This window comes from Pleurodeles waltl, chromosome 11, assembly GCF_031143425.1.
Source record: "Pleurodeles waltl isolate 20211129_DDA chromosome 11, aPleWal1.hap1.20221129, whole genome shotgun sequence".
NCBI classification, from domain to species: Eukaryota; Metazoa; Chordata; class Amphibia; order Caudata; family Salamandridae; genus Pleurodeles; species Pleurodeles waltl.
Window position 1 is genome coordinate 100,281,460 of NC_090450.1, and position 24,215 is coordinate 100,305,674.

At 44.5% G+C, this 24,215-nt stretch overlaps 1 protein-coding gene across 2 annotated transcripts in view; it reads left to right on the forward strand.

Annotated features, from left to right (window-relative positions):
• ZBBX (zinc finger B-box domain containing) overlaps positions 1 to 24,215 on the forward strand; it is a 440,192-nt gene that overhangs the window by 372,459 nt on the left and 43,518 nt on the right. For both annotated transcript variants that reach the window (XM_069213223.1, XM_069213224.1), the window contains exons 17-18: positions 5,969 to 6,124; positions 23,898 to 24,128. In XM_069213223.1, the coding sequence (XP_069069324.1) occupies positions 5,969 to 6,124; positions 23,898 to 24,128 (387 nt within the window). The remainder of the gene's footprint in view (positions 1 to 5,968; positions 6,125 to 23,897; positions 24,129 to 24,215) is intronic.

Genomic DNA, 24,215 nt, shown 5'->3' on the forward strand with positions numbered 1-24,215 from the left:
AAAGCATGAATACTTATCAGAGTATCTGAATATTGAAACCAAGCCTTCTGAAGGTGAGCCATAAGGCCACTTCAAGGCACCAACCGCTTTATGGTCCATTCATATGCCTTTCACGCACAACACACAACACTTTCATGCCACTGGCCATGGGCCCAATCCAACCAGTCACTGCACTTCCATCAACTTAGCCCTGCCAGGCAAGGGCACATCACGTTCATACACCACAGGACGGAATAAGTTTGACTACATTTTACCATCTGTCAAGTATCCACCTCCTTCTTCCTGAACATCACCGAAGGCATGCATAAGGAACCTTTACTAATGACTCCCATGACAGCCACCTGAGGCTCAGGAATACATGTTTTTCATGAGCCTTTAGCGCACTCACTGTGCTAAATCCAACTCCTTCCAGTTTGTGGATGCAAGTTGGGTGTGTCCGAGTATGCCTTGGAAGGCATATTCCTCCAACTGAGCGTGCATATCTGTCTTTGAAACTAAGGCAGACCTGCTGGGGAATTTTCGCGAAGTTCCCTAAAGAGAATGTCATAAACTATGAAGAAGGGTAGTGTTAGGCACACAAGGTAGGCTGTGCGAACTTTGCATATGTCCCAGCCACCATTATGTCCAGTGCTGTGACTGCACTTATCATACAGCAAATTGAACATCTAAGAAGGATGAACAACACTTTGAAAGCAAAGCTACAAATTGAGTTTGAACACTTTAAAACAAGTAGAAATGTTGGTGAATATGTCCCACTGGACATTTGTTTGACTTATTACACTTACTCTGGTTCTCGTTGGCAATCATGGTGCTCCTTGTGTAACATACATAGGTTCCCTAACAAGCATCTCAAAATTCAGTCATGCCTTTAACATTTTGCCTCACAGGGTATTCCTGTGAGGATTTGGCATATGTTCTGCACACTAGTGTGTGCCAGTGTGGGAACAATTTAATAGAACACCTACCACGTTCTGACGGTGGATAAAGGTGTCAAGCAGGCCATGTAAAGTTCTATGGCTGATTGTCTCACGAGCAGTGGCCCATGGGCGTTCGGTATCCATGCAGAGCCTCTGAAAGAGTTACCAAACGGCAGCTCCTTCTCAATCGATTTCCCAGAACTTTGCTTTAGTATGATACAACGTAAAGGAAGTAGGGACACAGAGGCCTGGCTGAGATGGGCACTGGGGATAGTATTACCAAGTCTCCTGCGGCTTTCCATGCTTTGAGCACACGTTACAGCGATGACATGGATGATCCTTTTTGGGTGCTTTAGGAATACGATCAGCAAAATGTTGCTCCTGCAGCCTTGCCACATCCTCCAGAACATATGAAGTGGAGGCTGCTGCTTCTGTAACAGCAGTGAGGCTTCCAATTGCAGAAGCTGGAAGTCAAGGAAAGTTATGAGACTTCCTGTGGTTGTCTGACAACAAACAACATATGCATTGTATATTGCCATCTGGATCAGGTGAGTAAACAGTTTCTTGTCCCAAGTGCGGGTTTTACAACATGGTTGAAGAATCCGGTCGTTCCTGTCCACTCCGAACATGCACTTATTGTAATCAAGTATACAGGTGGGCTTGCGGACTTCGGCCATCTGAGCCTAAAAACGTGATGGGGAAGTGCTCTCATCATGAATTGTGGTGAGCACGTATACATCATGCCTATCCGAGAAGTTGACTGAGAGCTTCCTTTGTGGTTACAATGAACTGTACCGCAGGCCACAGTGCCAGCTTTGTAGATCTCACTGAATAGCTGTACTCCTGTATAGAAATTGTCCACATAAAGGTTATAACCTTTGTGAAGGAGTGGCTGGACAAGTTCCCATACAATCTTATCTGTGACCCCTAAAGTGGGAGGGCAGCCTACAAGGTTTAGGGTGGAGTCCTTCCCTGTATACACTCTCACGCTATACATATAGCCAGAAGAGCTCTCGCACAGCATGTACAGCTTGATGCCATAGTGTGGTCTTTAGCTTGCAATGTACTGTCTGAACAGCAGCCGCCCTTTGTTCAGGATCAAGGACTCATCGACTGCTATATTCTTTCCAGGAGTATAGAACTCTGGAAACCTGGCAGAAAATGCTCCACGACAAGCCAAATTTTGAACAACCTGTCATGGTCTGGATGGTCCTGCGGTAATGCAGCAGAATTGTCACTGAAATGCAGCATGCACTGCAATAGCAAAAAACGATCTCTGCTCGTGTACGGTGCGAAAATGGGGGTTACGCAAACCGTGCAAGTAGTCCAATATGACTGCAAGCTGGGTTTCTGCACTAACCCCATTTTGAGCGTAAGGCCCAAAAATATCTTCAATTCTGCCAGCGAAGTGGGAGTCCACGGGCGTGCCCTAGAACGGGGCCCAGAGTGCCTCCATGCTCCCTCAGAAATTGTTCTATACACAAATTTGTTTGCTGCACAATCTGCTGAAGGAAGTCAACATCCAAAAAATAGATGGCCGTAGTCAACTGGCAAAAAGGTGGCTGTATCGACTTTACATCCAGCCTCATCAGTAAAAGATGGAATTTGGGGCGGAACTAAATTGAGAGGCTGCCAAAGGAGTATTCTCTCTGTGCTTGCCGACGCACACACCTGCTCTCTGGGTTGGGCTAACCCGGTGTTGTCCTGCTGTAAGACTGTTCTTGCAAAGGGACAGCACGACTGTCCCCATCGTTTCCCTCAGAATCACTGGTAGAGGTGTCATCAGATGGGACCCTGCCAACTGAAAAATCACTCCCAGACTCTTCCCCATCCTGCCTCAGAGCTGTCCACCATAACCCGAGTTACAGCTTCTGCAGCAGTCATCCAATGAGACGCCATCTCTGCTACTGGCTAAACTGTCCCTCTAAAGTACTAACCTACGTAGAAGGCAGATCGGGTCACAAAATTGTTTCTGGGTGTTTGTGTGTGATGTGTGCCACAGTAAATGTCAAGTCACCTTACTTTTGCTTCTTCTCTGAATCAGCAGATTCTCTGAAGACAATGAAAAAAGTAAGAAAGACACACTATTACTTCACCTTATCACATACCCATCATCACAGCCTTTAGCCTGGTGGCACCCAATGCGACAATCATTTTTGGTGTTCCCTGTCCCCTGACCTCCTCTTCGAATTCCCTCACTACCACCCAGCAAAAGTGCCCTTCATCCCTCCATAGACCCCGTTCGCACATTCATTTAATTTGTTTTAAAGCACAGGTAAAGCCTGGCTTTGCTAAACCACTCAGCTGAATACATATCTATCCTTTTCAGCAGGCTTATAAACCATCTGCGCTACTTTATGGCATCAAAACTGCCACTAGACAAAAGCGGGATCTCTTTCTATATAGAAATATTCTATCTCTAGCCAAAAAAAAAAAAAAAAAATATATATATATATATATATATCACTTTTATATATGGGTGGTTTCCCTGGGAGCCGATCTTGGCTTCCGGAAATGTGATATACATATATATATATATATATATATATATATATATATATATATATATATATATGAGAGAGAGAGAGAGAGAGAAAAAAAAAAAAAAAAAAGAGACTTTCTCTTTCTACATTACTTTGATATTTTTTATACATGTGTGCTCTCCCTAGGGCCGATCGCAAACCACACATGCATACAAAAAAATATTTCCCCATAGGAGGGCCGACCCCAACATTTTTTCAATTTTTTTAATTTATTTTTTAATATCCCAGCGGGGGCACGATCGCCCCCAGGGGAAAACCAGTCATTTTCTTTTATAAATAATGCCCCCATGGGGGTTGTGGCAGCCCATTTACACAGGAGCTGACACCACCCCCAAACAAAATCCCTGGTGCTTAGGGCTGTTTCCTGGCCATGGATTGCAGCCGCGCTGTGATCCATGGGCAGGAAACTCTGCCAGGAAGGCATCAATGGAAATAGGAGACTCTCCACTTTCCAACGATACTTCCCTGTCATCTGGGGAGGCCACTTTGGCCTTTTTTTCCCCAACAGAGAAGGGAGAGGACACTCATTGCATCTGCTCCGCTGCTCTGGTGGGGAACCTGTGAATTCAGCGCGCCTCGGGTGCGTTGATGTCACAGATGGGTGGGGAGGGGCGGCAGGAGTCGCTGAAGCTCTTTCGCATCTCCAGAGGAAGTAAAAAAAAAAAAAAAAAAATATTTAAAACTCCTCCATTGCAGTGGCCATTGATCGTGGCCCGCACCAGGGGCACCAATGGGGTTAAACAACTGTTGTTGTGTTCATTACAAAATTAGATAAGCAGTGCCATGTGCCTGGCTGTCATAAGTCCTGTTGTTGATGATTACGTGCCAGTGCTGACCACCGGAATCCACCAGCTCAAACTAAGCACTGCAGCTTAAACATAAAGAGGAGAAACATAGCAAGGTCTGGGATAGTGACTATAAGGTTGACAGTTCCTTGCTCATTCACCATCATGAGACATTAAACCGTCAGCGTCTCCTGTCCTTCAGTGTCATTCTCACGCACTTGACGCACACACAAGAAAAATAATGTTGTCCTAGGGGAAAGGAATACTTAATTCTATGTTTGAGGACGTACATAATGATGATCCCAGTAAGACACCGGAGGTAAAATATTCCATTGATGCTACTGAGGCCCAGTCACCTTTCATTGCATAGTGATCCTCTGAAAGGAATTTCTCACATATTCTCTGTGCAAATAAGGTGCAGCGTGAGGTGGATTTAAGCAGTCCTCCACAAACCTTTGACATTAACCAGTAGTAGTCATGAAAGACCTGGTTTATGTTTCTGTCTCTGTTTGCGGTACCTCCAACTACACAAAAGTATTTGTTGTAGAAATCGGAAACTTGATATAATCTGCCCCAAATTAATTTCTACAGTAAACTGTTGAGTTGAAAAAATGTGTTCTTCATGAACTAAACATTAATATTCCTTTCTTGTTGAGATCAGAGCGAGTCCTTGCCTCTATTAAGGGAGCCAAATGAATTGCAGTTGGAGCTTGCATCTGGGCATGCTGTTATATATAATCCCGCCTCTGCTGTTCACCAGTTGCATAGGAGCGAACTATGTGATAGAAGAAAGTGACATAAGTGTCTATATTGTGGTCTTAGTCATAGGATTTAATTTATGCTTTGCTCTCTGGTTACATCGTGGGTGAGACATATAATTGTTGATAGGTCAGTTTGACAGCAACATCTACTGGCTCACCAATTTTGAAGCTCTTGGCCATTAACAGGTGGCCCATATTTCACTCTAGCTTCCAACGGTGTTGATATCTATGTGTGATTGAAGGTCAAAAGTTTGAATCTCAGCACACATTATTTCATAGTTTGATTAAATTGTGTTTTAACAACTCCTGTAAGCAACCGAACTTAGGAATTCCAAGTTGTTATCACATTTCTCATGATCAGCATATTAAACATACTATTATCACTATCACTAATGCTATCACTAATGGTTTTCTACATCCTTTTTGCGACTGCCATCTATGTTTGATTGGGTGAGTCTTGTTCTCCAGTGTCCTTTGAAGTCAGAACTCTCTTCCATATGGAAGATACACAGTAAGACCTACGTGTACAATGTAGTATTGTTAAAGTGATTACTACGCACAGTATCAAAGTTCTCGTACAGTCGCTATTATCAAACATCAAGTAGTGCTCTGTACCCCATTAACTGTTCCACTCCAGCGGGTTACAGGTGTTACCAAACCAAATTGAGATATTCTAGAAGAGGCAGCACACCCAGTGTTATAATGAGATTGGGTTGTTTAATGTTATGCTTGGTGGGGCACAGACCAATGTCTTTGTCTTCAACATGGAGTGTATTTATTGTTGCATATGAACAGGCATTGAAGTGCTTCTCAGTTGTACTGTACATCATGAACTTAAATTCTTATAGCGTGCTAAATTCTTCTTTTGGTGTACAAGACATGCTTAACAAACGTCAAATAGTATGCCAGCCTTCTTTCCAGAGGTAGATTTACTATTTCACAATGTGTGTTTTCGTTTTCAGAAGGTAGACATTGGAGACCAGACAGTAGCTTAAGTGAATACGCAGATGAAGCCCTTGTACAAAGTGTATTGGAGGAAAATGCATGTGCAAGGCCTACAAGTAGTTCTGGACTGCGCGTGCAAAGTCCCAGAGTGCGGGCACCGCAATCAGCAAGAGGTAAGCGTGTTTGCATGCCACCTAAATGGGCCTCGTCATAATAATTTCACTGCAACTGGACCAGGGAGGGGAACTCTTGTTCATGAGTTTGCTTGAGAGTTTGTGTAATGCCCTTTGTTGTAACGTCTAAACGCAGCATGACCAACTCACCCTTCTTCCTTCGTTCCTGTTTTTTTTAGTATGCACAAAGACTTTTTATACGGTTAATTGCTTAGGTGTGACGCCGAGTACACCTGAGCTGATGTGTGCCAGTATAACTTTCTGTTGCTTACTCACAAACCCTACTCTTCCTCTTCTACTATATTACATCTTTTTTTATTTCCTCCCGAGATTCATTATTGTTTCTTAAAATGTTTAGCCCTCCTCACATTTACCCCGCAGATATCTGCTGTTTCTCTCGTTTCTGTCAATTTTTTCTGACGCAAGGTTAATCACAACGATCAGAATGCCCTACTGCTACGTGAATGTCCTCTGGTATTTTGGATTGCCATATTTGCATAGCACTACTGATCAATATTTTACTCTTAAAGTCTACGCCAAATATTTAGGTTCTCTTTGAATAGGTAGTAGAGTGTATTTCCGGTAGAAAGGCTTACGTATCCTAGTTTTTGTTTTAATATTACATTTATTACCTTGCAGAACTTTTTGTAGCTTGAACTACAAGGCCGGACATTCCCTTACTATTCATGTGTATTTGACAGTACTTTTGTAATTTTGTTTACGTGGAATGTATCAAATATCTCCCAAAATTGTTGTGTGCAATGCAATGTCTTTTCGGGTGGACTAATATGTAGTGGTCAGTAATATTTCTTATGTGCAGGGTGAGGTTCTGCAAGTCCCCTTGTCTTGTAACCAAGATAAGCAAATTGAGAAATTACTATTGCATGTTAGACCTGACATGCCTTAGGGTGGTCACCCCTAACTTTTTGCCTGCCTCCCTCCACTTTTTGGACCCTGTTTTGCTGGTTTTAGACTCTGCGCACTTTACCATTGCTAACCAGTGCTAAAGTGCATATGCTCTCTCCCTTTTTAAACATGGTAACTTTGGATCATACCTGATTGGACTATTTAATTTACTTATAAGTCCCTAGTAATGTGCACTATATGTGCCTAGGGCCTGTAGATTAAAGGCTACTAGTGGACCTGCAGCACTGGTTGTGCCACCCACTTAAGTAGCCCCCTTAACCTTGTCTCAGGCTTGCCATTGCAATGCCTGTGTGTGCAGTTTCACTGCCACTTCGACTTGGCATTTAAAAGTACTTGCCAAGCCTAGAACTCCCCTTTTTCTACATATAAGTCACCCCTAATGTGTGCCCTAGGTAACCCCTAGAGCAGGGTGCTGTGTAGGTAAAAGGCAGGACATGTACCTGTGTAGTTATATGTCCTGGCAGTGTAAAACTCCTAAATTCGTTTTTACACTACTGCGAGGCCTTCTCCCTTCATAGGCTAACATTGGGGCTGCCCTCAATCATTGTTGAAGTGACAGCTGCTGATCTGAAAGGAGCAGGAAGGTCATATTTAGTATGGCCAGAATGGTAATACAAAATCCTGCTGACTGGTGAAGTCGGATTTAATATTACTATTCTAGAAATGCCACTTTTAGAAAGTGAGCATTTCTTTGCACTTAAATCTTTCTGTGCCTTACAATCCACGTCTGGCTGGGCTTGGTTGACAGCTCCTTGTGCATTCACTCAGACACACCCCAAACACAGGGTACTCAGCCTCACTTGCATACATCAGCATTTTGAATGGGTCTTCCTGGGCTGGGAGGGTGGAGGGCCTGCTCTCACACAAAGGACTGCCACACCCCCTACTGGGACCCTGGCAGACAGGATTGAACTGAAAGGGGACCTGGTGCACTTCTTAGCCACTCTTTGAAGTCTCCCCCACTTCAAAGGCACATTTGGGTATAAAACAGGGCCTCTGCCCTACCTCATCAGACACTTGCTGGAGAAGAAACCTGAACCAGAAACTACATCCTGCCAAGAAGAACTGCCTGGCTGCTCAAAGGACTCACCTGTCTGCTTTCTACAAAGGACTGCTGCCTTGCTGTTGGCCTGTTGCCTTGCTGAACTCTTGTCTGGCTGTGAAAGTGCTCTCCAAGGGCTTGGATAGAGCTTGCCTCCTGTTCCCTGAAGTCTCAGGACCAAAAAGACTTCTCTTTTTCACTTGGACGCTCCGTGCGCCGAAATTTTCGACGCACAGCTTGTTTAGCGGTGAGAAAAACGCCGCACACCGACGCTGATCGACGCGACGCCTTTGGGACGACCGGAACTTCGACGCACGGCATTGCAAGGACAACGCCGCCCGACCTCCAGAGGAGAAATCGACGCAACACCTGCCGTGAGAGCGAAACTTCGGCGCGCAGCCCCGCAGAACGACGCGCAGCCGGAAAACAAGCAGGAAAATCCACGCACAGACCCGGGACATTTCGTAATCCCCGTGATCCACAGAAAGAGACTGTACTCACGCCGGAAAACGACGCACGACTTCCCCGCGTGGAAAATAACGACGCAAGTCTGTGTGTGCTGGGGAGAAATCGACACACACACCATTTTTCCACGTATCTCTTCTTCTGTGGTCCTCTGAGGAGATTTTCCACTTCAAACCAGGTACTTTGTGCTTGAAAGAGACTTTGTTTGCTTTCTAAAGACTTAAGACACTTCATATCACTTTTCAGTGATATCTCTACAAATTCACGTTGCAACTTTATTCGTTTTGACCTACAATTATCCTGATAAATATTATATATTTTTCTAAACACTGTGTGGTGTATTTTTGTGGTGCTATATGGTGGTATTGTATGATTTATTGCACAAATACTTTACACATTGCCTTCTAAGTTAAGCCTGACTGCTCGTGCCAAGCTACCAGAGGGTGGGCACAGGCTAATTTTGGATTGTGTGTGACTTACCCTGACTAGAGTGAGGGTTCTTGCCTGGACAGAGGGTAACCTGACTGCCAACCAAAAACCCATTTTCTAACAACTATAATGTTATGAGGTTAACTCTGATTTTATATCTGTAGATTCTATTATCTAATTTTGGCATTCATTTCCAAACACAAGCCACCAAAGTCAGTGTTACTGTCCTTTGGCTCTAAACATTATGTGAGGCCTTCCAATTATTCAAAATATCAATGAACCATTTATCTTTTTCAAGGATATCCAGACTAAACATAAACCCATTCTGCACTTTCAGGGGCCCTTCTGAGTTTTGGGGTAAAGTTTACCTGAGCCGTTGATTTTCTTTTGCCAGAACACTTGTCATTCTGTTTAGTTGCATGGTAAGCACTGAATTTTTAACTATAGACCTGATCCACAAACTCCTTCTTCAGATATCGAAGTGTTGTTTCAGATATCAGCTGTCTGCATTTGATACATGTTTGAACTTGGGCATCTTTTTTTATCCTCAAGACTAAAAAAATAAATAAGAAAAAGCCACAGACCAGAATATGGACTACCTGGAGTCAGGGGAGAGATTTATGCTTAGTTCATGCCACATGATACCAGTGCAACTCTCTAAGATATCCAGTAATGCTGTGAAGACATGTAGAAGACTCTTTCAGTGTTCTCATTTACCTCTAACATTTTCGACCGATAAACAGAATCCACAGAGGAAGCTAACCACTAAAAAGTGGTTATGTTGCATTCAGAATTATGGATCTTTCTTATAGAAGTTCTTTAGTCTCTCTGAGCGTATATCTTTGATATCGTTCTTGAAACCCAACATTGAGGCCTACAATTTCAGTGATGCTGTCTTAGAGTGAATTGATTCTCTATGTGAGCCCTATCTGAAACACCACGATACTCAGTGATGGCAGTAGGGCATCTTCTAGGAACAAAGAACCAAACCTTTCTTATATACTTTGGTGTGATGTCATGATTGTATCTACTTTTGATCTTGTAAGCAACCCTTGAGATTAATGGAGCAATGGAAAAGGCACAATTGGAGTATCTTTTTATATGGCAGAATCTGCACCAAATCATTATTGAAACCTGCTATTCCATTTATATTTGGAGGAGTGTGATAGACTAGATTGTATCAGATTATTTGTATGTTCTAGGGAAATATGGGTGAGTCAGAACAGAGAATTATTTCACCAGTCTTAATGGCACACTAGTCTTACATGTCCACATGTCAGAAATGAAGCATTAGGTTTCATGGGGACGGGATCCATCTGCGTGTGAGCTGGAACTGAACTCTCACACCGCTCGAGCAGATACCCTCACAAAGGTAAATCTGTTTCAGTTAGATTAAGGTGTGCTTACTGTGGTAGAAGCGGCCTAAGCAAAGGCTATTTCCCCAATGACAATGTGTTGGGTTTTATGTATAACAAAAAACGTTAACAACAGAACTTCTAAAAAACATAAGCAACTTGATCATCAACATCATAGTTAATTAAAAAGATACAGTTTTAGTTAGTAACATGACACGAAAAGTAAATGATTAAATATTATGTAGAAATCACCAAATATTCTATATGAAACAAAAGGAAAGTCACATTTAATGAATGCCTTCGGCTTGTGATAATGTAAAGCTCTGTGCATTTCTAGGTTGGCCTACAAGTGCACGCATTCACACTGAATGCAGTGGTTTTGCCTTGTCAAAGTTTTGCCTTTGGTCTTTGAATGTTTCTGGAAGAAGAATTTTCCCCGCAAACCAAACCAGACAGCGGTGCCTGGTAAGAGCTCCAGGATGTTATATGTGCCGATTGGGTGGTATTGTGATAGCCTCAAATATGGCACCAATTTGCTGAAAATGGGGCATTATGGTCTGTGGTGACCAAGGCTATGGTGAGAGGTTAGTTGTAGTGCCGTTCTCCCAGTTGGTTCTCTGGAGATGAAATCTTATGGGGCCTTTTCGGTTCAGCAGGGTAAATTGCACAAGGGGCCAGAACAGGGCTTCACAGGGTTGGACTGACTTCTTGTAGATTTGCCTAAAGCTTACATTTATAAATACAAATCTCAAAATAGGAAAAATGGGAATGCTGAATCACCCGGGTGAAATATTTTCAGATTGGGTTTGCATGATGCTCCTGGTCTCAACAGATGGAGGATTTTTGTTTCAGTTCATATTTTCAAAAGTTCAAGGTTGGTTTCTTGCAACAGTACTGTCTTGAGTTAAGTACTCACATTAAAACATTATTATTCGGCGTAAAAAGAGGGCCATAAAAGATCAAAAGATAAAAACATGCATATAGTACATTCACATAAAATATTTTCTAATTACAAATCAGCAAAAAAAACAACAATTATAGTCCATCAAATGCACTAAACCGGTTACATCTCCCCTCCCCCCGAGTAAGGCAGCCATCTCAAAGCACTTCCCACAGTTAGTATTATTAAAAGAAGAAAGATTCACATCGCACCAAGCCATCCATCGAAGATTAAGTATTCAATCCTTTAGGACTAAGTCAACTGACTCCAGTTCAGTTTTGCACAATTGTAGGGGGGGGTCCCTAGAGGACAGTTCACAGATATACATGAAAATACAGGGCCCACTAATCAAATGGGATTACTTCAGATAAGGAACATCTTCCTTTCTTCTGGGACCTGGTGTACTCTCTAGATACTGGAGAAATGCCTAGTCTAATAGTCAGGCGTCTCTGTTATGACCTTATTACTCTTTAGCCTTATGAATGAACAGGAACCACTAGCCCTTTGAACAGATTTAGAGACATGAGTTGAAGCTTGAGGGTGGGATAGTCTTCCTGTTTTTTTAGCAGGCATTTTAAGTATTCTTCCTCAGTATGTCAGGGATTTGTACTTCATTCTTTTCCCAACTGGTTCTGAAGAAAAGTAAATTGTTCATTAGTTTATAAATTACAGATGCCTCTGCGAACCTGCGAGGCATCCCTGGCCCAATCCCTAGCTAGTTTTCAGTGTTGCCCGCTCATTGCCCATCTTGTAGTAAAGGCAGACCTTGGTTCTTGGTGAAAAATAGCATAATCTTTTTCTGGGTTTTCCACTGTTTGTGATAACTTTCCTCAAAGCATTCTCATCCATCCATCTTCCCTTGGTGAAAAATGAACAGGAAGTCTTGTTCAAAATTTGATTTGTCCTTTCGTGTACTGCCACATTTTAGGCAATTTTTGTTCTCTTGCACACTTCATACCATGTTGTTTTCTGTTTTATTTTTGTAGGAAGAAGCGAGTACACTAATTCAAGAACGTAAATCAATTTAATTGACTGGCGCGGGTTATATTTAGCGATCAGGAACTACAGTTGGAAAGCTATTCAGAGAGTGGAATTTCATGTAGTCTTTGTTTATCATTTTCTATTACTGTGTTCTACTTACATTGAGGTTTGATTTAATACCCTGATAATTTTCATGCCAATGATCTTCAGGCATAAATTGGCTTGTGAAAGGAGGGGACTATAATCTTTTCACAAACCTTTCTGCAATCAAAGGGTCAGGTGGTTGACTCCGCCATTTAATCCATTCTTCAGCAGGCATTAAAACTTCAAGAGATGCAGGCTCGTTTTTTTACATGGCTTCCATTGGAAATCAAGATAAAGAAATGTGGGAAGAGAGAAGGTATGCAAACTATCTACCAATTATAGACTGTCATAAAGAAAACTGTTGTTGAGACATAAAGGCCAGTGACAGGCACTGACAAACACTGACACAAATTAAACACTGGGTAGATTTCGACATTCGATATGCTTTTCTCACCAGGAGTGGAACAAAAGAATCAACACCTAAGGGCCATGCCGAAGTATTAATACAGTTTACTAATAAAGCATGATTTATTACAAAATGTTACTAGTTATTCTGCCTCCCGATGCAATATAGGTTTTTAGGCCTGGCTTGTCAGCACATTTTCTAGTTGAATTACTGTTACTAATGCTTTAAAATATGAATGAACTCCACCCAGGAAACTATATTTTTCACATCTCATGCTGCTCATTGTTGCGTCCTTTTGCCTCCCATGGAGGGCTGCAATTACAATTCAGTGTATGAGGGATTATTTCACATATGAAAAGTAAACCAACTATGCTAATAACATATTTTAACTTCTGTGACTGTAGGACCCCGAGCCAGTGCTGTGTGGGCTACCCATATAACATTTTATATAAGTTCGTTTTTCAATTTAAAGTGTATAGTTGAATACAGACACAATGCATAGTTTCTTGCAGCGACTTCAAATGGTTAAATTTCTCCTCTGTTCCATACAGCAGGCTGTTCACACATCCCTTATTTTACAACCACTTTGTCACGACCGCTCCTTCCTTCCTCTGCAACCGTCTGTAGCCATCAAGTGAACATATGGGCAGCCTCCGACATGGCTGTCAGTTCCACTCCGCTGTCATGGCGTTGTATTCTAGCAATAAATTATACACCTTTGCTCCAGAGGCCTGAAGCATCACCTTTCATCATTTAGCGTCCATCAGCCTGTTGAGAGGAAAATCTAATGCTATGGAAATTGCATTTCTTGTTCCCGCAGACCATTACTGCACATTTAGATGTGCTATGGTAATGAGCTATGGAGTTTCATGCGCTTATTAAAGTTATTGCCTTGGCCTTCCTGGTTGGAAGACTGCTCATGCTTTGCGCCCACGCAGGCGAAGGGACGTGTTATAGACACAGGAAGTACTTTTTTTCATGGGGACATTTTATATTGTGCAGAGCACCATTTTTAATCATAATTGTTTGAAAATCGGGTTAAATGAGTATCAATATTCTTATGCATAGCACAAAACAGTACGAACAAAGAAGTACCATATTTGGAAGAGTCATGGGCAGTCATTTTATGAACGTTAACCTGTATTATTACACGGTACTGGCACTTGCAGTTTATATTAGTTAGAGTACACTTGATTGGTGGTGTAATAAACTTAGTCCCAACTGAATATTTATTGATCTGTTGTCGGGGTTTGCGATTGTAAACGACACAAGGGCTTGTGTTTTGCCTCCTGATAGTTCTAATTTAAGCTTCGGAGCGTAGGATTGTATCTGGTTAGAAAGGTAATGGGGCAAAGACCGAGCCATACAATGCGATAAGGAGGTAAGCATAATGATTTGTTGAACAGGGTGGAGTGAGCACAAAAATGCAGCTTGATGAAGGCCGGAGAGCCCGACGACGAGCAATGCTGTGAATAGATTCGTGAACTTTGTTAGAAAGTGAAGATATGTGTTGCGAAAAAATTGATCAGCAAGCAAAGAGTTGTATGCATGTAAGCAATATTTGTAAAACATGGACCTAGCTGAAAAGCCAAAGGAGTGCTGTATAGGATATAAGACATGCATACAGCTAACTAGTGATTGGAGAGGTAGCTGTTTAGGGTCGAGCCTGCATTGCATGCGCTCGTGCATGCGTATCGCAGCGAGACTCTTTTGTATTTAGAAAAGGGCTCGGAGCCCTGTCAACTTCACGTCAGTGGTTTTTATTGGTTTGTGGGCTTCCCTAATAAAATCTGCTTGCTTTCATTAGTCGAAGGCACGCATATGGCATGCTTTTTCCGGTGGCTTGCCCTCCTTGAGCGCAGGGACCAAGTACAGAAAACATGCGAGGCTCGCTGTTTTCCATCGGGCTCGTGGACTTTTTTTTTCTCTAATTTACGAGCGTGATCTCTCTTGAGAAGTCGAGCGCTTTACATACTTGATTTCACTTTTTCGGGTTATGTACATAAATGCACTTTTGCCCGATAGGTGAAAAGTCGGGTTAAGAGTTTACAACGCAATCAGCTCTAACATGAGCAAACGCGAGACCCGTTGCATTGTAAATGCTTGTTTTTCGATTGACACTGCTTTGTGATGTAGTGTTCTTCAAGAGGTGTGTCTTCAGCTCTTTCTTAAATTGGAGCATCATTGGGGTGGTCTTTGTGAATACAGGATTGTAGCTCCAGAACTTGGGTTCATATATGAAAAAGGCTTGTTGTGTTGTTTTCTTTTCTTTTTTAGAGCCACTAGAGATGGTGAGCTTTGTCCCCTCCCCCAAATAAGTGGTAGTGCTGGGCATGATGACTTTGTAAATGATGCAGCTGTTTTTGAAGATGGTGCAGGTGCAGTCTGGCAAGGGTAGCCAATAAACATCCATCTGAAAAGGGTTGGGGGATGGGTGGGGAGTCACGGTGATGTTATCATGTGTTTTCTGGCCCTGGATGAGATGTGCAGTAGCCTGTACGATGCCCTTAAGAGGACCCAGTGTGGAGTCTGGGAAGCCTTGTTTCAAAAGAGTTACCACCATCCAGATGCAAAAGTACAAGGGTTTGACAGCAGCTCTGAAGCTGCTTTGTAGGAGAAACGGTTTATTTTGCCTGAGAAGAGAGGTCGGATACTAGGCTGCCTTTATGTAGTTAGCAATGTGTTCTTGGAGGGTGAGTTTGGTGAATCCAAGTGACTTGGCATTCAGTGAATGTTTTGGCTCAAAGAAGCCAAAGGTCATATCATTGTTTATAGGTTTGTACTATTTTATGCTTGCTGTTGGCAAAAAACAGAAATCCTGTCTTGGTAGGGTTGAGCTTCAGGTAGTAGCTAGACATCCAGGAATAGATGAGATGCAGGCACTGTTTGAACTGTTGGATATCTGGAGCTGAAGAGACTTTCTGGTAGATTAGTGTATTATAGGCATATTGGTGAATCTAGAACCTGTTATCACTGAGTAGAGCCCCAAGGGGCTCCATGTAGATGTTGAACGTGACAGGAGACAGCATGGAACCTTCTGTACTCCACAGGTCTCTTTTTGAATGATCACCCCCCTTATTTTCTGGATTGATGAAGCGTTTTTTTGACTGTGTGCACTGGAACTCTACTAACCGGGTCCCAGTGCATGTACATTGACCCCTTAAACATGTAGAAATTGTCTATACCACTAATTGGGATGGTTAACTTATCTTTATGTCCCTAGTATATGGTACAAAGTGTACCTAGGGTCTGTAAATTAGATGTCACTAGTGGACTGGAACACCCATTGTGCCACCCTCTACAGCAGTGGTCTTCAAACTTTTTAATGCCGCGCCCCCCCAGTTGAAAAATAAAAATCATTGGGCCCCCCTCAGAATTTTTCACAATTATTTTAGAAAGATGGCAGTGTTTAAATAGGTCTAAACCTATTTAAACATTGCAGTTAAGTACTGTTACTTTTTTTAAACTGCAATAACATGCTTTTGCTTAAAACAAAGGCATGTTATCTGTATAATATTTCTTTTGGCCAGAGTTTGGTGCCCCCCCCCCCCGGGATCACTTGAGGCCCCCAAAGGGGGGCCCGCCCCCCAGTTTGAAGACCTCTGCTCTACAGTGACATGTAAATATAACTGCAGGCCTACCATCGTAGCCTGACTGGACAGTTTTGAAACTAAAATTTCAACCTGTCAATATAACCCCTTTTGAAAAGCCTACACCTTCCTTTTAAATAATAATGTCACCTTTAAGAAGGCCTTACTTCCGATAAGCAAATATCTTCCACCTTAATCCTTAGTATCAAAGACGTGACTGATACTGGTGAATAACCATGGGAAAGAGGAAGTTTGGAGAGAGAGAAAGTGAGTAAGAGAGATTGAGATGATTTTGGTGTACCTGGAGCTCCTGTGAAAAGGATAGTGGGTGGGTGTTAATCCTTCAGAGTAGAACTCCTCAAGTTCTAGTGGACAGGTACACTCCTTCAGTCAGAAGAAGTACTCTGCCACAAGGATACCATCATTTCAGACATCCATACATGCATGATTTACAGTCAGCCTGAGCTGTTAGTCCTTACTGAAACAGTTACTACAAGAAAATCAAGTCCATGTGAAGGGTCCTTGCGCACTGTCCCTGAGCATGTATCCTTTAGCTGCTGCTCAGATGACTCCAAAATCTTTATCTGTCCTTAATGGTGTGTTACTTCACACAACTAGTCCTTTTTCCTTCGCAAGGGTTTTCTTATTCAAACTGAAATTGTTAGGGTGTTGGTGAAGAAAAAGGGAATCCCGAAACTAGACATTCCCAGTTAGCGCACTAACCTGAGGTCTGTGTATTGAGTCAGAATAGCTGGAGCGTTAAACAGTGAAAACGTTGGTCCTAATCAAGGCAATGGGGGCATGATACTCATTTGACAGAAAACAAACTTCAACGGGAAGCACTTAGATATAAACAAAGCAGGTCCTCAAGTTCAAGATCCACTGCTGTAAGGTACTAATCATTCTAATTTCTAATCATTCTAATGTCATGCACATGGTCAAGGCAAAGTAACTGTTTTTCTCAGCATTTTCTGTAACCCTTGATGGAGGTGTTCCCATCCTTGCTTATCTGAGAGATGCTGGCATCCTTGCTTATCTGATAGAGGCTTCTTGCTGCAGATTCCTTACCTTTGAATTCTCTGACGTCAGCTTCGAATCTGGAATTTATTTTGCTGAGCAATACCCTATGCACGCCATCCCGTGGCGTCGTTCAGATCTGCATGGGTCATCCGGCTCCACGTGGCTTCGTCAGCATTGGTGGAGTCGTCTGTGACGTCATGGTCACCTATAAAGGCACCACCTCGCACGCGTACGTCAGTTCTTTTCCTTCCGCGCCGGTTAAGCACAGGTCCGGGATCGAGCTACCCTTTGCCTTTTTTTAGCAAGCCTTTTTTCAACATTTTGTCAAAGATTTTTTAAATCTTTGCGAGGAACATGTCATCTAGGAAGGCAGGGTTCAAGCAGAGTGGCACCCTTCATCGCACCATGCTGGTGACGGACCCCCCATCAGGTATGTCTCTGGTGCCTTAACAGAGACCATGACTCGAAGTTGTGCCCTGACTGCCGGGCCGTGGCCCTGCAGATGCTTTGAGTGAGCTGTCCCTAAAGCTCATGGTGGCCCGGCAGTTGACTTTGGTCAGCGCGACTCCTCCTCGAATGTCACGGTCCCGCTCAAGGAGAAGGTCGCGGGGACCACTCCAGGAGCCCCAAGTCCTCTTCGTCCCACTTGAGGTCCTCGGGCACTCGGGAAAGAGGCACTTCGACTTCGCTATGCCCGTCGCCCTACGAGGCATCTCAGGAACGTCGATGTTCAGAGCCAGAGCCGTCTTTCCCCCCTTTCCGGGAGCTGGAGCGACCCCACTCAAATAAAAAAGTTTTACAAAGCCATGCGCCTCGTGTTTGAGCGGGCTGACCCCGCGGGTGGGTATACAGACCCCGCGGGGTCATCAGGGGCCCCATTGGGTTTGATGCTGATGGCTTCAGCCTCAGCACCGTTGGGGACCCCAGGATCTGATATCGGATCTGGAGCGGTGCCGGTTTCTCACATTCGCCCTCCTCCGACTCCAGGCCCGACGTCGACGCTCCCTCCACCACCAGCACCCACTTGGTGGTGGAAGCCCCATCCTCATTCCTGGATACTTCTCCAGATTCTGGTATTCTCTCACCTCCTTCTGTAGCTACGGAGGAGGGAGCATCGTATGCCATGGTGGTGCGTAGGGCAGCTGAGGTCTTGGACCTAGACTTGCCTACGGTGCCGGACTAACCTCCTGATAGAGGTGCTTCAGCTGGGGGTTGCTACATCGGAGCCAATGTTACGCTTCAGTGAAGCCCTTACAGATATCCTTTTGTGGAAGTGGTCCAAACCCAGCACAGGGGCTCCTGTGAATAGGGCAATCGGCCACCACCATCGACCAGCTCCTAACGACCCTAGTTTCCTCACCCAGCACCCAACCCCGGAGAGCTTGGTGGTCCAAACCTCCACTTCCTGTGGTGCCTTCCCTACCGCTCCCCTGGATAGGGAATCCAAGAGACTGGATCAACTTGGGAAGAACATATGTTCTTCCTCCAGCCAGGCATGGAGGCCAGTAAACACCTCTTGCCTATTGGGCTGTTGTTCCCATACCTTAAGTGATACGGTGGCACAAGTGCTGCCCCAGGTCCTGGAGGGCGTACCTGACACTCTCACCCAAGCTGTTAAGGATGGGAGAGATGCAGCCAAGTTTACCATCCAGTTTGGCTTGGACATGACCGACTGGCTGGACAGGGCGATTTCTTCGACAGTGGACCTTCGACGCCACGCCTGGTTGCGTACCACTGGCTTTTCGGGGGATGTCCAGGTGAATTTGATGGACATGCCTTTCGATGGCTCACGCCTTTTTGAGCGGTTCAGGGACTCTCAATCCACAGCCAGATCCTTGGCCTCTCAGCACCTGTTTGCCAGCAGGCAGCCTATCGCCCCTTTCGAGGCTTTTGGAGGGGAGTGATACCACGCCAACCACAGGTTAGCCACCGTCCTCCGGCTTCACAGCATCCAGTGCGAGGACGAGGTCATGGTACCTTCAGACCCAGATGGTCTAGCCAGTGGTCGGCCACCACCCAGGCCCCTCTTACGCAACTCCCAAGCCCTCCTAGTATGGTTCTGCAAGACCATGCCCGTCCAGTTGGAGGGAGGATTCAGTTTCATCTCCCTCACTGGCGGTACGTAACATCTGACAAATGGGTCTTGCAGGTCATACAGACGGGCTATTACCTCCTCTTCCAGTCTTTCCCTCCCTCTATCCCTCCAGTGAAAGAATGGCTGATGGAGGATCATTTGATTTTGCTCTGCAAGGAAGTTACGGCTCTCTTGGCCAAGGGGGCCATAGAAAGCGTCTCAATGTCAGAATTAGGCAATGGTTGTTATTCCCACTACTTTCTGATCCTAAAAAAGAACAAGGGTCTTCACTCTATCTTGGATTTAAGGGACGTCAATCTCTTCCTCAAAAAGGATAAATTCAAAATGCTCACTCTTGCTCAGGTCTTGTCTGCCCTAGACACAGGAGACTGGAAGGTAGCGTTGGACTTGCAGGATGCGTATTTTCACATCCCCATCCTGCCTGCCCACAGGCGTTTCTTGCGGTTCAAGGTGGGCCATGAGCACTTTCAGTTTACTGTGCTTCCCTTCAGTCTCACCAGTGCCTCTCCGGTGTTCACCAAGGTGATGGCGGTGGTGGCAGCTCATCTGCGCAGATTAGGGATTTCTGTCTTCCCCTACTTCGACGACTAGCTGTTGAAGGCTCCTATGCCACAGGCTCTCGTCACCCACTTTCAGACTATGGCGGCCCTCCTGCATTCACTGGGGTTCACTATTAACATGCTAAAGTCACACCTGACTTCCTCTCAGAAGTTTCCTTTTATCAGAGCTGTTATGGACACAGTGCAGTTTTGTGTTTTCCCTCCTGAGCAGCGAGTCCAGGATATTCAGGTTATAATACCGATGTTTCGGCCTCTATCCTGGATTTCGGTGAGACAGACTCTGAGGCTGTTGGGACTCATGGCTTCCTGCATCCTGTTAGTCAAACATGCCAGATGGCATATGAGGGCTCTGCAATGGGCCTGAAGTTCCAGTGGGCACAGCATCAGGGAAATCTTACTGACATGGTTCGGATCTCAGAGGGAACTGCAGAAGACCTGCAGTGGAGGTTAGTAACTATTGGGCAAAGGCAGACTCCTCTCCCTTCCCCAACCAGATCTCACAGTAGTGACAGAAGCTTCACTTCTGGGATGAGGTGGCCACCTGGGAGAGGTAGAGATCAGGGGCCTCTGGTCTCTGGCGGAATCCAGACTCTATATCATCTTATTGGAGCTCCGAGTGATCCGGCTATCATTGAAAGCATTTCTTCCTGTTGTGAAAGGGTAGATAATGTAGGTGTTCATGGACAACACCACCACAATGTCGGACTGCAACAAGCAGGGCCGTGTGGGGTCATGGACCCTTTGTCAAGAGGCTCTGAGTCTCTGGACATGGCTGGAACAGCAGGGTATAACCCTGGTGGTTCAACACCTGGCAGGTTCTCTGAATGACAGAGTGGACAAACTCATCCGTCGGTGCCTAGCGGATCACGAGTGGTATCTCCATCCAGACGTGGTGCAAGGACTCTTTCAGCAATGTGGAGAGCCTGGGTTAGATCTGTTCGCCTCTGCAGAGAACGCGTAATGTCAGCAATATTGTGTGTTGGTGTTTCCTAGGCGGCAATCGACAGTGACGTTTTTTGTCGCAAGTGGAATTCAGGCCTCCTATACGCTTTTCCGCAGTTGCCACTTCTTCCCAGAGTTCTCAAAAAGATCAAGAATGACCGGGCCCAAGTCATTTTAGTGGCTCAGGATTGTAAATGAAGAGTCTGGTATCCCGAGCTACTGAAAATGAGCATCAGCCTTCTGATTGGGCTGCCTCTTTGAGAGTATCTTCTGTCGCAGCAGCAGGGGAGGGTTCTCCACCTGAACCTGTCAACTCTGCGCCTTCATGCGTGGAGATTGAGCGGCAGCAGTTGATGGCTTTTGACCTTCCTCCCGAAGCCTGTAAAGTTATTTTGGCAGCCAGGCGTCCCTCACTAAAATGTTATATGCCTGCCGTTGGAAACGCTTTGTATATTATTGTACCGAAAGGTCTATTGACCCTCTTTCTGCTTCTCTTTCTGGTATTCTTCTCTTCATTCTTTCTCTAGCCCAGCAGTGTTCTGCCTTGAGGACTCTCAAAGACTATCTTTCTGCCTTATCTGCATTTCTTCCGCTGCCTGATCAGCCTTCTCTGTTCAAATCTCCCATTGTACATAGATTCCTCAAAGGGCTTGTACATATGTTTCCCCCTGCGCCCTTTATCATGCCTCAATGGGACTTAAATCACTCACATTTCTGATGTGTGCTCCTTTCGAGCCTTTGCACAATTGTCCCCTCTGGTTGCTTACCATCAAGACAGCCTTCTTAGTGGCAATAACATCTGCCAGGAGGGTGATTGAGATGCAAGCTCTGTCATCAAAGCCACCGTATCTCATGATCTATCCAGACAAGATGGTACTCAGAACTCGTGCCTCTTTCCTCCCCAAGGCGTTGACCCAATTTCATCTGGGTCAGAACATCACCCTGCCCACCTTCTTTGCGCCACCGCATCCCTCTAAAGAAGAGGAGCGACTCCATCGACTGAACCCAAAAAGAGCATTGTCGTTCTACCTTTAACGCACAAGATTTCTGGGTGGATGTCCAACTCTTTGTGGGGTATGTTGGAGCAAAGAAGGGTCAGGTAGTGCAGAAGCGAACCATTTCACGCTGGGTCGTTCTCTGCATCAAAATCTGCTACGCATTGGCCAAGAAGCAGCCTCCTGAGGGCTAGCGGGCTCATTCTGCCAGGGGCAAAGCTGCTACCACTGGGCTAGCTCGAGGCGTACCAGTCCTGGAGATCTGTCGGGCAGCAACGTGGACGTATTTGCACGCGTTTGCAAAACATTACTGCCTGGACAGTTGGGTACGAAGAGATGGGCACTTTGCCTGTTCAGTCCCACAGGACTTCTTAGTTTAAGGAGTAGTATCTGCAGCCCACCCCCAGCAGGTTATGGCTTGGGTATCTATTCAAAGATGAGGACTCTGCAGCTAGATGTCTCTGTCAGATGAACAAGTTACTTACCTTCGGTAACGTATTATCTGGTAGAGATGCTATCTAGCTGCATATCACACACACACACACACACACACACACACACACACACACACACACACACACACACACACACACACACACACACACACACACACACACACACACACACACACACACACACACACACACACACACACACACACACACACACACACACACACACACACACACACACACACACACACACACACACACACACACACACACACACACACACACACACACACACACACACACACACACACACACACACACACACACACACACACACACACACACACACACACACACACACACCAGGGCTTTAGTTTTGCACAGACAAATGTTGGTTATATCCTCTGACGTGGAACTTATGTGGATAAAAGAACTGATGTACGCGCGCCGGGGTGGCGCCATTATAGGCGACCATGACGTCACAGACAGCTCAACTGATGCTGATGAAGCCACGCGGAGCTGGAAGACGCACGCGGATCCGAACAACACCAACCGACACCGCGTGCAGGGTATTGCTCAGCAAAAAGATTCCTGATTAAAAACTGACGCCAGGGAATTGAAAGGTAAGGAATCTGCAGCTAGATAGTCTTTACCAGATAATATGTTAACAAGGGCAACACCTCTTTTTTGCTCACATATATTTTCTCATTGTCTTTTATTCTCACTCACTTGTACTTTTTTATTCTCACACACTCTTGCCCTCACTCTTACACTCTGTCATTCGGACTCTTTCGCAGTTAGGAAAAACAAGGAGACTCCAAAGCACATTAGTTGAGCTAGATACCCCATGTTTCAATCGACACCAGCTTGATAAGCTCACCTTTTCACTGATTTTGTAAAAACACCTGTTTTCAATATCAGTAATTGCCTTACATGCTGTCAAGCAGAATTCATAATAAGGGGTTCAGACATGCTACTCATGATCTGCAGCTGATTTTATAGTAAAGACTGACAAAGCCCAACACATTTTTGTGAGTATGTATTAAGAACAACCCAACTCCAAAAGGGCAAATAATTGCATGGAGTTTAGCTTTAATTAAACGAAAGTGGCAGAGCGACCTTTACTAGAACTATTATTGGAGCCCACCTGGATTTTAGCAACCGCCCTCTATATGATCCGCAAAGTAACTAGATGCAAACTAGTCCCAAACTTCAGCAGCTCAAACTGGGAGGGAGGGGATAATGTTGAAGTTAGATTGTACAACGCTCTTCAAGTAGGTTTGATCGTGTTAGGTTACTCTGTGTTATGCTGTACTTTGAACAGGCTGTGTCTTTAGTATTACGAGATTACCCAAGTGTGTGAGAAAAGAAACAACATGTAGTATTTCACAGATTTTTAAAAATGTATTTGTGAAACGTACATTCTCCACTCATAAGCATCCCCGTATTTAATAACAAGTCATACACTTTCTCTTTGTTTTCCATTGCAGGTTATAAATTCCAGAGACCTTTATCTGCAAGAACTCCTAGAGACACATGTTCTAAAGCTTCCCGCCCAGCCAGCGCAGCTCCTCGACCATTATCTAGAGCAGCTTCGGAGATTTTAGAAATAGAATCTGTTGATACCACAGAAGCAGATGATCCTTTTTTGGAAGATGATGCCGAACAACAAGCACTTACCCAACTGGAGGAAGAATTCATCGAATTAAAAACGAATTTTGGTATGTACAACAAGGCAATAGTTGTTCAATATTTTAATGTTTTAATTAGTCATATAATTTAACTTTGAGAGAAAACTAAGGGGCACA